The 14,958-nt window shown below is 44.0% G+C and overlaps 2 protein-coding genes across 23 annotated transcripts in view; both read left to right on the top strand.

The window, feature by feature from the left end:
- The window catches only part of TNNT3 (troponin T3, fast skeletal type), a 32,112-nt gene extending 31,222 nt beyond the window's left edge, over positions 1-890 (top strand). For all 22 annotated transcript variants that reach the window (XM_030451352.1, XM_030451342.1, XM_030451339.1 and 19 more), the window contains one exon: positions 509-890. In XM_030451352.1, coding sequence (XP_030307212.1) covers positions 509-557 — 49 coding nt within the window. In that variant the 3' untranslated portion in view covers positions 558-890. The remainder of the gene's footprint in view (positions 1-508) is intronic.
- A 1,798-nt stretch (positions 891-2,688) lies between these two features.
- Positions 2,689-13,438, top strand: MRPL23 (mitochondrial ribosomal protein L23). Its single transcript, XM_030451140.1, has 5 exons — positions 2,689-2,770; positions 2,880-3,002; positions 3,859-3,941; positions 5,538-5,611; positions 13,078-13,438. Exons 1-5 carry the CDS (start codon positions 2,745-2,747, stop codon positions 13,240-13,242), a joined length of 471 nt encoding a protein of 156 aa, XP_030307000.1. The 5' UTR covers positions 2,689-2,744; the 3' UTR covers positions 13,243-13,438.
- Positions 13,439-14,958: the final 1,520 nt, after the last annotated feature.

The raw sequence follows: 14,958 nt of genomic DNA, 5'->3' as shown, positions 1-14,958 counted from the left end.
TGAGCTCCCTGTTGATGGAGGAAATTTTCTCTAGAAAGAGACCAAAGTCCTAAAATCCAGCTAACAGCAGATTTGAATGAAGAACCTGATCTGGTGGGAGGTGTCCCTGCCCATGGCAGGGGGGTTGGAACTGGACGATTTTAAAGGTCCCTTCCAACCCTGAAAATTCTATGATTCTATGAATTCAGGAAGCATCCAGTCTGTGGCTGGACAGCCTTGCCATTTTCAGACCACCTGGACTTGTGTCCTGAAGATGCAAGAATCTGGAAGGATCCACCTCCCTATTTCAAGCATGCACATCCTGACCTTTCACTAAGAATCTGAGGAGGAATCTCTTTCCACTATATCACAATCTTTTTCTCAGGATGTGCTCTAGGGCAGGCGTGCCCAATATTTGAGAGGTGAAACCAGCTCAATCTTCAGCTGAGAGTCAGAAACCTTGCAGTGGTCATGGAGCTCCACTCCTGCAGCTATGCTGATGTGGTTTTCTTTCCTTTTTTTATTGTAGCAGCAAGAAGGCAGGAGCCAAAGGCAAGGTTGGCGGGCGCTGGAAGTAAAGAACCAGGCAGGATGGCTCTTAGTGGCATGCCAAAACCCTGCTGGTCTCCTTTCCTTCTTCACCCATCACTTGTGTTCCCATGCCTCCACCATAACAAAAATTGCAACATCAGCCTGGGTTGGCTATTGCTGCTGCTTTTCTTCTTTTTCTTCATGGAGGGGTCTGGTGGCTTCATCAGGCAAAAGGAACCCAGGCTCCCTGAGCCATCTTCAGTTCCTGCTGAGCTTATCCTTCATCCTCCCAATTCCAGCCCTATGCTGTCCTGTAGATTGCTGTGTACAAATCTCTGGATTTTGTAAATAAAGCTCAACCAGTGCCTTCTCCAATGACAGCTCTCTGGAATGGTGTTTCATACTTGATTTAATGGCATCCCATTTTCTAAGGATTTGGGAGTTGGTCCAAATCCTTATGTTATCATTGGATCCAGCTCTACACCTGGGAATAAGGCTCAGGGTCATCATCAAAGATGAAGGATCAGAGGAGGGTTTTACAGCCACCATACAGACAGGTAACAGCCAACCCTCTTCTGGGGAAGCCAATAATCCTGGTGCCACATTTAGCTGAAATTTAGTCTGAGTGATGGGAGAAATCAAAGAATTGGGAATAAAGGTACAAATCCATAGAAGTAATATTTTTCAGCACATGGCATTTCTTAAATGAGAAATTATATAGAGAATGATTCCTTCAAATATTTCATTAAAATGTTTATTGACACACTTAATGTACATGTAATATTAAAATTCAATACTGAAGTGTGAATTACTTGGTTAATTCAGTATAGATGTCAAAACACAAAATGTTTTTTGCTGAATTTGGGATGTGAGCTATTCTGCAGGGCTTTTTCTTTTTGCCAGCTCTTGAAATGCCCAGTTGGAGAGAAGCCCACCAGGTTCTTTCCCAAATTTCCAAACTTCAGGTGCCTACATTCCCACTCTGGCTCTCTGTTAGCACATACTGCAGTGTCACAGATTCCTATAAGAGGTTTAGGTGGGAGAAGACCATAAAAAATCATCTTGTCCAACCTCCCTGCTGTGGTGGGGGATAAATGTCCCTAGGTCAGGCTGCTCAAAGTCCCATCCAGACAGACCTTCAACCCTTCCAGTGGGATGGGGCATCCTCAGCTTCTCTGGGAACCTGACCCAGCGTCCCTGTTATTAAAGGTTTCTTAAGTCTGATCTAAACCTACCCTTTCCTCAGCTTAAAGCTGTTGTGCCTTGTCCTGTCACACCTTGTAAAAGACTTGTAAGAAATCTCTTTTCCTAAGCCCACTTTATACATTGCAAGGCCATGAGAAGACCTCCCTGGAGCCCTCTTCTCCAGCCTGAACACCACCAACTCTCTTCGCCTTTCCTCACAGGGAGGGTCCCACTTTTTGTGCCCCATTCTAACACCTTCATGTCCGTCATGTGCTGAGGAATCCTGAGCTGGATGCAGCACCCTTGCTGGGGTCCCACTGCCACCGCTTGCCCAGGGAGGTTGTGGATGGAACTCCCTGGAAGAACTCAAGGCCAAGAACTCAAGAACTGCTCTCCTCCTGCCACCAGGAGGGAAAGACCCCGCCGAACAGCTGCAAATTCTCCAAGAGGCGTCATTTCCAGAGTGCTTCCCTCACCCCTTCACCCTGCGGGAAGTTCCCCTATCCTGGGGCTGTGTCCCCCCTATCCCAGGGCTGTGTGTCCCCTATCTCTGGGCTCTGTCCCCCTCAAGTGGGCCCACTGGGGTCGGGGTGCCGGGGTGAGCTGTGGCTGCGGGAGGTGGCTGTGAGGATGGGACTGAGGGAATCAGCCATGAAGATGGGGTTGGGGGTGTGAGAGGCGGCCATCAAGATGGCGCTGGGGCTGTGGCTATGGCAGTATCTGCGGGTATTAGAGTGTCTGTGGGGTGCAGCTGTTGGTCTGTGGCAGTGTCTGTGGCAGTGTCTGTGGCTGTGGGGTGCAGCCGTGGGGTCGGGCAGTGTCTGGGGCAGTGTCTGTGGGACGCAGCTGTGTGCCCGGGGCAGTATTTGTGGGGTGCAGCCGTGGGTCTGGGGCAGTGTCTATGCGGTGCAGCCGTCTGTGCCCCTCAATCCCCCCGAGGCTCCCACCCTGCCCTCCTCACTCCTCCGCTCCAGCAGGGGGAGATCTCGCCCCACCGCCCCTCGGGGTCCCGCTCTGGGCCCGCGTCGCTTCCGGGCCGCAGCTCGGCCATGGCGACGGGAGCCAAGAGAGCCGTGTGAGCGGGCCGGGCGGGTTCGGGTTGGGTCGGGTCGGTGGGGTTTACGGGGGGATAGGGGGTGTACCTGTGGGTCGGTCAGTCAGTCAGCACTGTCATCTCCCCTCAGGTACCCGCTGTTCCAGCTGGGGGGTCCGCAGCTGCGGATCTTCCGGCCCAATTTCTTCATGCTGGCGGTCCGGCCCGGGGTGCCGCAGCCCGAGGACACCGTCCAGTTCCGCGTCTCCATGGAGTGAGTGCGGGGGGAGCGGGGCTGGGGACGGCACAGCCCCCGCTGCCAGAGCTCTCGGGGGGTACCGAGGGGACCTCCCTGACACCCCCCTCCACCCCCCCCTCAATGCCACCGGGCCCGGCCCTGCCTTGGGGTCTCCTCCCGGGGTCAGGGTGAGGGGTGGGGAGGGGACCCTTGTGGGGTGGGGAAAGCGGGTTCTAAGGCAGGGAGACTTGGGAGAGGGCTGCGAGGACACGGGGTGAAGGACGAGCTGTGCTTGAGACTTCTTCCTGTGTGTGAGTGAGGCTCTGGGGCTTGGGAAAGGCTTGGGAAGGCGTGGGATGGCTTGGGAGGGCTTGGGAGGGCTTGGGATGGCTTGGGAAGGCTTGGGATGGCTTGGGATGGCTTGGGAAGGCGTGGGATGGCTTGGGAAGGCTTGGGAAGGCGGGGTTTGTGGAAACAACCCAGAGAAGAGGAGGTGTAACTGGTATTTGTGAGGACTCCTGCCTCCTGGTTGCTCAGACTAAAGCCTTTGGCAGGGCTTGACAGGTTTAGAAAATGCTCCTTAGAATGTTAGAAATGATTCTTGGCCTGCCCACTGTCCAGACTCTGTCTGAGGTTTTGACTGTTCTGGCTCCAGAATATAAAATTTTTGTCATTGTTACAGTTTATGGGCAATGAATTGCTGTAGCAGGGTGTGATTAATGTTGCATTTATACTTTTGTGCAGTACCTTGGTTAAAAAGATGTATTTATTCCAGCATATCAGTCTGTAAATGCTCTGGCTCAGTTTTATTTTCTATAAATAGGTGAAATATAAATATATTTGTTCCTTTTTTTCCTTCATGCTTTCCCCAAAATTATTTTTCATTGTCTAGAATGACAAAAGTGGATATCAAGAACTACCTTGAAAAAATATACAATGTACCAGTAGCTGCTGTGAGGACCAGGATACAGTATGGTAAGTGCAGCTGAGTCACCCAGAGGGATGAATCCATTTCTGCACAGCCAGAATACACTTTTCCTCTCAAAAGATCCATTGGCTTTCAACAACCTTTGGTTCCAGGGGCTTAGCTGGTGACATCTGCCAGCTTGGTTGTTTATATTCCCCTTCAAATGTTTATGCACCACTTAATGTTTGAGTGCTCTGATTAGATGATGATGTAAGTTCAGTTTTAAAAAGAAAAATCTGAATTTTATAAGGCTTATATTGACAGTTACTGAGCTTGTAGTTGCTACCACTTCTCCTTGAAGGCCAGTGGGTGTCTCATTTCAGCAGGAGCTGCTTCAGGTGTTGTAATAGAATGAGGAGTTAAACTTAATTCACCAGTAGCCTTTTAAAAAATAAAAATATATGCACTGAGATTACCTGGCATGCACGTGGAGGAGGTGTTATGGCTGTGGACTCTATAGTCTATGGCAGAGTTTGTAGAACAAAGGAAAATATTCCATTAAGCCAGTAAATAATGTCAGAAGAGCATCTTGAAACATCTTGGCAAGCTTTCACATTTTCTTTACCTGTTGTTATCACATTTCTGCCCCAGACTTGGATGCTTCTCCTCATGGTGTTTCCCCCCTGTGCCAACCCTACAAAAAAATTTCCAAACAACAGAAAGCAACCCAGAGAAACACCATAAAACCAACCAAAAAAGAAAAAACTTTGCTAGTTTAAGTTATGATGAACTCTGACTTGGAGCAGGAGGACTCACCTCTAACTGGAATAAGCTAAATTTATATAAGGTCACCTTTATGTATGGATACTTCCTTCCCCAGAGCTCCTCCTACTGCAGTTTGGATGCAGTGCAAAGGCAAGAATATAATTCTCATGTTATTTACTGTTTTGATCATCAGACAGTGCATTAATCAAATAAAAAGTGGCTTGTTGTTGTTCAGGATGTCTGTGATAGCTGGATTCTTCTTTTTTTCAGGCAGTGACTAGCAAAGGAATTGATTGATCTGCTCATAGTGGTAAGAGCAGGGATGACTTTAAAAAAGGAAGAGGAAAAAAAGAGCTAAGATAGTGAAAAATGGGCTCTGAACAAAAAAGCTTCAAAATAAGGTTGTAAAACTCAGAACATACAAAAGAAGAATTAAGAAAACATCTGTAATATGCTCATGTGGAAAACAGAAATAAATAAAGTCTTAAATACCAAGCACATGCAGTTCCTAACAGCTCTAAAAAATATTGATGCTTGTGGTCCTTCGTGGTCATTTCCTCCTTGTCTTCTTGAGGCTGTTGATGTTGGAAGGAGAGCTGATCACTCCTGGCCCTCAGGGGATTTCTCTCTGTGCTTCTTTGCAGACTTTGTGTGGGGTGTGAAGGCACAGCAGCTGTCAGGAGCTTGAGCCTGGTGGTGCCTCAGTTGTAGAGGAGGAGAGGAGTGTCTGCCAGTTTTGGTAGATATTAGAAATCCTGATTCTGTGGTGGTGGTGAAGAAAGAAAATTCCTCTTAAGAGTCAGTGAGAACTAGTAAAGTCCTTCTGTCAGCTTGGCCTTGCTTTAGGGTGCTTGGATGTCCTGGGATGTAAAAACTGGGAACTCTCTTCATTTCTGCAGGTGCAAACAACAAGAGGAATCACAAGAATCAAAGAGTGAAGAAACCAGATTACAAGGTTGCCTATGTACAACTGGTGAGTTAATATGGATACTTGTGGAGAAAGAGGAGGGGACCATTAACCAGGCAAGCAATGCTCAGTGAGTTACCTGGCTGGCTGAATATTCCATTAATACATTCTGGAATGTATAGAGAGACTTAAATGACCTAGTCTAAAATTAAAATTAAAATAAGTGGTTAGTTTTCAAAGTTGAGGACTGTGTGTAAGTTCTGGCCTGATGACATCAGGTGCTGCTGTGCCAGGGAGTTTCATGCTGACCCTGGACTCTGTGTGCTGGAAGGTTCATGACTTTTGTGGTTGATTACTTCAATGTCCAGTAAGTGAAAGAATATATTGTAAGGGTAGAGAAGTTCTTATTAAAGCTTTTTGGATTTCAGAGAAGACTTAAGGCATATTCCTTGGAGAGCTTTTAGTCATGTCTACCAAGCATACTTTGTGGCTAAACTGGGTTCTGAAACGTGTGTTGGTTGCCCAGTGGAAAAGGAGCTTCATGTTCTTATGAATTTCTGTCATTAACAGGAGCATATTATAATCTAGACTTCTCTTGGGCTTACCTGCCTCTTTGTAAAGAAGAAGTGCAGCCAGTGACAGAGAAGCCCTTTGCATGCCAAAATGACATTAAAGGGATGCTATTTATAGTTGTAAATTCATAAGCTCAAAATTGCTTTTGGCAGCACAGCCTCAGTGTTACTCCATCCTGGGACAAGGGTTCAGTGTGAGGGGAACACTGTGTGATCTTAAAGACTGCAAAAGAATTCCTGTGTAGTTGGGGTCAAACTAAAGAGACCCAGACAGTGGGAAAAAGGGAGGGTTTTTTATTTTATTTTTCAATTTCAATGTGCTTACAGGTTTTTCTTCAAGCCTCTTTTGGGAAGGAGGGTGGAAAGAAAAGTGAGGAGAGTGGGTTTTATTCTAGACAGCCCTTACCTTTAAAAGAAGAGGATGAAGTACAGTGTTAATAGAAAGCAACAGGGTTGTATTTAGTTGATCACTAACCTATGTACTGTGCTGAAGTTCTAGGCAGCCTTATCTCTGTGAGGATTTTGCATTATAAATGGCTAAAAAAACCACATTCCTCTTTCAAGGAAGAGCCTCTGGTGGGCAAATTCTCTCTCCTGGATTGTCTGGGCCAAGTTTTTGTTTTTGAGAGATCAGGTAGGAATGATTCATTAAGAACAGAGCTGAGGAATTGAATCCCAGCAGTGATGTTGAGTCCCACAAGATGCTGTCTCTGGAGTTGTTCTTTAGTAAGCACTTCCCATTGTCACCACCTTTTGCTGGGGACTTCTTTGCTTTTAGGGACTTTTTACCCCAAAGTGAAGCAGTATATTGTCCTTTGCTGCACTGCCTTGGACTATGGGATCTAAGTTTTGTAAGAATGACATGTTTTCCATCTTATCCATAAAAGGAGGGTCAGGGGACCACCTTTTGGTGATGTGCTTCTTCCTGAGTGAGGGAATCCTGACCATACACTCAACTCTTTTCAGTGAAGCTTGGTCTGTGCATTTTTCCCTCATCTCATTCCTAGTCTCTTTGCTTTTTTTTATTTTTTCTGTCATAGTTGGTGTCTGTTAATGCCTTTAACATTCAGGTTTTTCTATCCTTTTTTTCTTCTTTTTTTTTTTTTGCCTTTTGGTCTTTACTTTTCATCACTAGCTCTGGTGTCTCAGACAGAGCTTCCAGTTCAGTGTTCACACCAGCTTTAAACAGCAACCCAGTGTCATTTCTGAAACTGAAGGGTTTTCCTCTCTTCTGATACATGATGTGATTCAGATCACCCCATTGGTAGTAGCTGCCTAACTTAGGAAAGTCTTGGGCAACCACTATAAAAACTTTATTTTCATGAGAATTACTTTGTATCTGCCATAAATCATGGTTGCTGTGCTTCCCCACCTTTTTTACCAGCTGTGTTTTTTCTCATTAATCCAGTTTCAAGTTCAAACTGCTTATGACTGGAAAAATAAGGCTGTGTTTTTGGAGTTCTGGGTTAAATCTCCTATTTCCCACTAGGTGGGAGTATTGCTCTTTCCATCCTGACTCGGTAGGGACTGTGGTGTGGTTTACCTGAATGAAATTGACTATAAATAATATCATGAGCAGTTATGCTTCTCAGCTTCATGAAAGATCACCTTATGTGTCCCTGAACAGCACACAAATCCATTTACTTCTTGCATGTGTCACAAAGCTGGAAGGTGGATGAAGTCATAGTCAACATAGCCTTAGGTGTCAGATCAGTGCCCCAGCTGTTCCACATGTAAGAATTGTTGTCCTTTCTTTTCCAAATACTATTTCTTGGAGATTCAGAGCTGTTTACTTTATTCTCAGGCTGTAACTGGACAAATACATGATCTATCCAAGCATAATATTTTCACACTAAAAAAATACCTCAAATCACAGAAGGCTGTGGATCAACAATATCTTGCCATTCCAGAACCTGCCTGCTTTTTTTTTCCTCTTTTGGAATGTGGTGAGAAAGGTTTAAGTTAAAGACTTATGGCTTTGGGTATCAAATGCTAGTTTTGTACAGGGTTTTATTTTTTAAATTAAAAATGAAGCTGTAGATCTTTGAGCAGTAGATAAAAGGAGTGGAACACAGCAACCTTTCTCCTTACTACAGTACAGTTATAAGTATCTTGATAATATTGAGAGGAAAAAAAATAGATGAAAAGAAAGCCAGTGGGAAACATTACAGTTGCATCAACAGCAGGGAAATTAAAAAAAAAAAAACCCAACAACATCCCCTCCTCCTCCTGCAGTGTTCTCACTGGTTTAGCTCAACAGGTGTTGGCACCCGTGGGAGCACAATTGCAGCTGAGCTTCTGGAATCCAGACCTATTTTTAATTAAACCTGTTTTGAGAAATCTAATGGAGATGGCTGTAAAAAGGAGTCTGACCTTGTCAACAGGAGGACTAACACCTATTTAGCTTCATGAATGATGGCACTGGAGGGAACATTTTTGCAAAATGTTTCTCTTCAGACCCTGTTTGGAGCGTCCAGTGCATTCACAGTCATTAACCCGTTGACACATCAGCTGCTGGAGCAGTTTTCTTGTGACATGGGGTGAATTCAGAGGAAAATTGGATGTTCCATAAGCTCTCACTCCTGTGTGGGTCTCTGTGTTGCTTTCTGTGCTGTTTTTGCCATACATTTTAACATCAGATGTTACCACTGCAGTGCTAGCAGAATAGTTCAGATGCCCTGGATTATTCAACTTTCTTGCATTTGCTGCTACTGCTGGACTGAATCCCGTGCTGCTGGGAGTCCAACATTTTTTTTTACTTAACAATACTATAAACATCACTTTTCTCCTAATTCTGAAGGACAGTAGGAAGTGCTTCAATTATCTCAGTAATCAGAACATCTCACAGTTGTTTACATGATCAGTGTTTGCTGCGTCATTCCCACATCGGGACAGCTCTGCTGACCTCCCATTCCTAAACTTTTCAAGGGACAAAAAGGTCAGAGAAGTCTTAAGTGAGTTTGTTGCTGGATAATCCTTCCAGCAATTTTCTGACCTGAGGCTCAGCAGCTGAAAGGCCAACACTTGACTTCATCGAGCTAATAATGGTCACTTAACCTCTCATTAAAAGGAGTGGAGGCAATTAGTAGCACTCGGGGTGATGATGCCTTCTAAGGACTCAAAGGACAAGGTGTGTTTTCAGCCTTTCTAACAAACAAACAAAAAAGGCTTGAAATCTTAAGATTTTAATTCTTAGGTCACTTTATGTCTTGAAGGATGTTAGCATTGAACAAATGAATCCTCCTAAGAGCTTTTATATAAATCAGCATTAAATTTGGGTAGAGAAGCACGGATTAGAGTTGTGGAGGAGTAGAAATTCAGTGGCTCCCATTTCTGTAATCTAAACACTGGGCCACACATCTCACTTGTACATAATCTTAGGATTTGTAGGAAAAAGGGAGGTCTCTGAGAAGACTCTAAATAGAGAATAGCAATGCATAAAATCATCACGTTGCCTTTCTTTTTTTATGTCTTCTAATAACTCCTCTCTCACTTGCTTTCTCAGTTTTGTGGTTTTTGTATTTAAAGAGCTCACAAACTCATGCTATGGTAGAGCTTATCCTGACAAACTCTGGAGTATCAGTGTATCACCTCACACTGGTGAAAAAGGTGGTTTTTTTTTGCTGGTGGTGCATCATCCAGTTCCAAGATTGACTTAATTAGCCAAGCAAAATTATTTTTTTTTTTTTTTTGCCAGTGTCTGTCTTTTTTACAGGATTTTCTTCTAGCACAGCTCTGTCAGGTGGGAAGAGGTTCTTTTTTTCTCTTTCTCTGTGCTTCTAAGTGAGATAATTAGGCTGGCAGAAACTCTAAAGGAGAACCAAGCCCTTCTTAGAGCCTGTTTCAGATTGGGTGAATTTAATAAGTTGTTAAAAGGATGACCTTTTAAGGTTAAGTGGCTCACAAAGGGTAAAACAAACAAACAAACAAAAAAGGATGAACAAATGCAAGGTATAGGAATAAGCCAGAGTTTTGTTTTCTGGTTGGATATTCCAGCCTTTCATGTCCCAGCACTTTACAAACCAGATAAAAACCCTGTTGAACTTGGTAGATATTTAGCAGTTTATTTTGGTTAGGATTTCACTCTGAGGTTGCATTTGTCACATGATTGCCAAATGGTTGCTGCATGGCAGGGAAAACTCTTACAAAGTAAAAGTGTGAGAAAAAAGTAGCACTGGATAAAGGAGGAACAACCCCTCCATTTCTTTGGTTTGCATTCTTTTTTTTGAGAAGGTGGCATATGAACTTGAAACTCGGGAGCCTCTGGAATTGTGTGGAAGATGCACTGAATGTAAACATGCCTGGACAGGCTCAGAGTCCTTTATGTAAGCTGATGCCTTTTAGTATTTTTGAAATTTTGAAATACCCAAGATACAGGCTTCTTCTGAAAACCAGCTACTGAGCAAGCATGCACAACAGCTATTTTTCATACAGCTTTCATCACTTCAGAGTCTTACAGTGCAGTATTACTGCAAAGTATTGTTACTTAAGATTTATCAACCTTCAGTTCTCAGGGTGTAATGTCTTGGCTGTTTCCAATCGTGTCTGGCTGCCAGCCAAAATCAGAATTTCTTTACAAAACAAGAGCTGGAAAGAGCCAACTTGTCTCTGCTGATTTTGACTTATTAAAAGACTCCAGATACAGATTGACATTTTCAGCTCAATACTTGACTTTTCACCAGCCTTGAAATGGGAGCTGTGAGCACTTTGATAAACAGCTAGAAGGTTTGTCTGGTTTCACTACAGCCTCTGTGCCTATCTTTTTTTTCTGTTGGTCTTTTTTTTTTTTTTTTTTTTCTCTCCCTCTTTTTAAAATAATAACTGTTTTGCAATGCTTAATGAATTACCATGGATGTTGTTAGTATGCTTTAGGGACAGCTTTCCTTCTTTCTTCAGTCAGGGAAGTACATTTGTGCTGGAAGGATACCAGAATGGAAGTGCTGCATAACAAGAACAGTCCCTTACTACACTGTTACCAATATAAATAGCTCTGAAATTTTCTGTGTAGGTTGTGTGCCTGCCATGTTAGTTTGACTTGGTTTTGGACTGGAACTAAAATATTTTCCTCTCCTGGGCAGATGGGTCCTTAGAATTGGCCCTGTCTGTTCTATAGGTTCCACAGGGCTGAATGATCTGCCCAGAAGTGCAGTTGAAAGGATAGTAAATTTTCTTTTTTTTTAAATCTAAGCAAATTCTTTCCCAGATGCTTCAGTGTGTCAAAATCTTGGGCAGTTCTTGGCCTCCAGGGTGCTTGCTGCTGTTCCTACAGCAGGAAGAGTTTCAGGAAGAGTTTGGGATTGCTCAAGGACATTGATAAGGGCAGCTTCTGTGCCTTGAAGTGGAACTGTGCTCTGATTGTCACAGGACAGCTATTATAAGCATACCTGTTGGTAATTTAAAGGTACAAAAGAGCTGAAACCCCAGAGTGTACACAGTGGAAAGGAAAACCTTGGTTTGTTCCAGTTGATCTTACCCAGACTAGAATTGAGGACAGAGCAGTGTACACAGCAGTTTGCTTCTTGTTTTTGTAGTATGGTCAGGCTCTTAGGAAACCCCTAAGAAGTATGCACTGCAAAAACAACTGAGGCATTGCTGGGCATGAGTTGATATTTCCTAAATTCTAGTCTGGATAAGATCAACTGGGATAAGTCATGTTTTTTTCCTTCCAGAGTGTATGCTTGAGGTTGAAATTCTTTCACACCTGTAAATGACCACGTTGAGTGTATATGGCTAAATGAAACATAGCACACATTCAGCTGGGTCAGGGGTAGGGTAATGTTTTTTTTGGGTTTAGTTATGTCATGTTGCTGATCCCAAAATGTAGTGTAGGCAGCTATGTTGTGGAAGGCTCCTTTCATGTCTTTTGTGGGACCATTCCATAACTGGGCCTCTTTTTTGATTATATTTATTGCACAAATGTAAAGAATGGCTAATCTGAAAAAAACCCCTCTGGTTTCATCTGAAGCAATTCAGTGGTTTTGTTGAGATTTCTGGATGTGGTGTGCTGCCAAAGAAGTTAATGTATGGTAAGGTTTGTCACTATTTTGGAGAGTAATCTTCAGAGTTTTATTATGCAAAGTCCCATATGGAATGGAAGGGCTGATATTGTTGAGTTTAATGAAGTTGTGCTCAGTGCACACACCACTAAAAAGTTAGAAGATAATGTTAATGGGGTAGAACATTTCCACAGAATAATGGTTTCCTGCTGTTAGATAAAAACCAGAGACCAAGCAAATATTTATTTTCCAAGTGGGAGACATAGATCTGGTGATGATGTTTCACTAAAATGACTTCTCTGTTAGGCAGAATGACTGATGCAGATGTAATCACTTTAATCTCATCAGTGATGTAGTACACAGATTGTTCCCACTGTAATTGTTTTACACCATAGCCTTTATTCCTGTTGATAAGAGACCTCTAAGATCTGTTACTCCATATTCCCACATTGCACCCTTCAGTAACAGCTGCCAGGAGTGTTCTTTCTTATCCTTAGCTGGGATCTAAACAACTGTAACCACTGCCCATATCCTGAGTGTTAACATAATGAATGCCTGCTCCACCATGGATTTCCCTGATGGTGTTACTTGAGCAAAATCTCTTATTTTGCTCATCTTGCTTTTACTGGATGATTCATGTAATATCTCTGAGCTGCTTCAGACTCTTTGAAGAGGTCTACATCTCCTGACCATTCATCTGTTAGGAAAAAAAAAAGTCAGTATCTTAATTAGCACCCAAAAGAACAAACTGAAAGTTAGCTTTTTTTTGGGGGGGGGAGGGGGATGTTTGGGAGTGGGTGGGATATATGAATCTTGGGGAGAGGGGTGGAAAGAGATCTGGGGAGGCAAGAGGGACCATTTTGCACGAGGAGGAACTTCAGGGTGGTCTTTCATTGTAAGTGTATGCATCACAGCTACTGCAGAAAGGCTGGAATGTCTCTCTGACCATTTGTTTTCTCTTTAGGGCCAAGGACAAACGTTTCAGTTCCCCAACCTATTTCCAGAGAAAGAAAAAGACACAGAAACTCAGTCTTTTGATGACTTCAGGAATGAATATATGAAGAGAGAGAAGCAGAGGCAGGAAGGTGACCCCAGACGAGGTGGAGTCCCTGATTGGTTTGGACTTTGATGCAACAAGCCAGCTGCCTTTCTTTAGGCTCAGAGGGATTTTATCAGCAGAACTTGCAGTCTTCCCTTCTTGTAATGACCCAATGTTTATTCTTGAGCAGCCCTTGCTAGGCTGTCCTTTTTCCTGGCTGTTTGTGCACCACTACAACAAAATGGCCCTAAAGAAATAAAAAGGTAAAATGAATGTCTGCATCAGATCTTTCCTCTGAACTTGTGGACTAAAATATGGAATTGCTCCTTGTTGTTTCTGTGCATAGCTTCTTCCTACCTCTATTTGTTGTTTTGAGTAGAAGGAGGAGGCATTTGATTTCCCAGGGTAGCTGTAGTGTGCATTGACCAGAATGTGTAAAAACCAAGGTAAGGCAGTTGGAGGTGGACATGAAGGTGTAGATAACTGGACCATGGGGTCTTATTGTCACTTCTGCTGTCCTACTGTCTTGTAAAAAGCCTTTGTTGCAAACTGGAATCCCCCTTTCCTAGGTGTGATCTGATTGCCCTGCTTTGTAAATACTTGTGTGGCATTTTGGGAAGGGGGTTTGGGAAGGGATGCTCCTGTGACCAGGCACGTTTGTGTTTTTGATCCCCAGAAACACCACAGAACAGACAGATGTGGGGCACAGCCTCTCCTTGCTCTTGTGCAGTGCAGGTACCTGCCTTCTGGGGCCTTTCTGCCCTAGGAATGCTCCTTCCCCTGAGCTGCACGAGTCTTGTGTGGACACAGTTGTACTGACATGGAAATGTTTCTCTCAGTGTAGGCTGCTTTGTGCTCAGGACTAATAAACAGACCCTTTTTTTACTTCTTCTGGTGCAGCTCCCTCTACTTCCAAGCTGCTGATGCCAGGGCAGTGGTAGAACCTCTTCAGGCTTTCAGGGCTGTGACGTTCAGGTTTTTAATTTCTTGGCAATGCAGCTGTTTCTCCTTGGTTTGATGAGGTTATTTCCTGGTGTTATTTCTGGTGTGTCAGAGACAGGCAGAGGAAAAGGAGGACCAGGAAGGACTTCACACAGGCAGAAAAAGCTGTGTTTCTGCAGAGCATTGGTGGTACCACCAGCACGTGCAGGGTTAAACGTAGGGTAAAGGTTTCCCCAGCTTTTAAATCCTGCCACTTGGAGCAACTGGCAGGGTAGTGAATGAGCCCATGGCTTGCATGCTTCTGCCCTGGTGCTCTCCTTTATTGTTCTGTGTCTGAACTTCTTGTTTGGACAGCTAGCAAGATGTTTACAAGGAAACAGCTGTTCCCCAGAGAGGCAATCCAAGGAGGATTTTACGAACCCCCTTCTGTTCATTAGTCACCTCTTTTCCCTTGCTACTTCCTTGCTGCATGACAGTCCATCTCCCTCTGTGATTTGTTGCTTCCAACCCTGGTGACTCTCCCACCCCCTTCTTTGTCCATTTTCCAAGGGGGATTCTGCACGATGATCTAAGTTAGCTGGTGCTTCAGCTGAGAGATGCTCTGTGAGAGGAGGGAGATAAGTGAGGATTTGCTACTCCCAGCTTGCCAGCAGAGTGACAATAGTAGATGTGGAAAAATACTGAGTTCACTGGAAAACAGTTCTTACGTTTGGCATATCTGCAAAGCCAACATTCTGGAGTTTTGTAGTGACATGTGAAACTCCAGGTTAAATCAGGAGCTGGCCTGCAGTCTTACCGTAAGATGACTGAATTTGTCTAACTGCACAGGTCCTTCTTCAGTTCACAGCCTCTCCCCTGCCCCCT

Source organism: Calypte anna, chromosome 5 (genome assembly GCF_003957555.1).
Source record: "Calypte anna isolate BGI_N300 chromosome 5, bCalAnn1_v1.p, whole genome shotgun sequence".
Lineage (NCBI taxonomy): Eukaryota > Metazoa > Chordata > Aves > Apodiformes > Trochilidae > Calypte > Calypte anna.
The sequence above is the reverse complement of the archived record's forward strand: the minus strand, read 5'-3'. Positions and strand labels throughout refer to the sequence as shown.

Coding starts and splice junctions, on each gene's coding strand:
- MRPL23 (XM_030451140.1), top strand. CDS start 2,745: ATGGCGACGGGAGCCAAGAGAGCCGT. Junction 3,003..3,858: donor CAGTTCCGCGTCTCCATGGA/GTGAGTGCGGGG, acceptor TTCATTGTCTAG/AATGACAAAAGTGGATATCA. Junction 3,942..5,537: donor GAGGACCAGGATACAGTATG/GTAAGTGCAGCT, acceptor TCATTTCTGCAG/GTGCAAACAACAAGAGGAAT.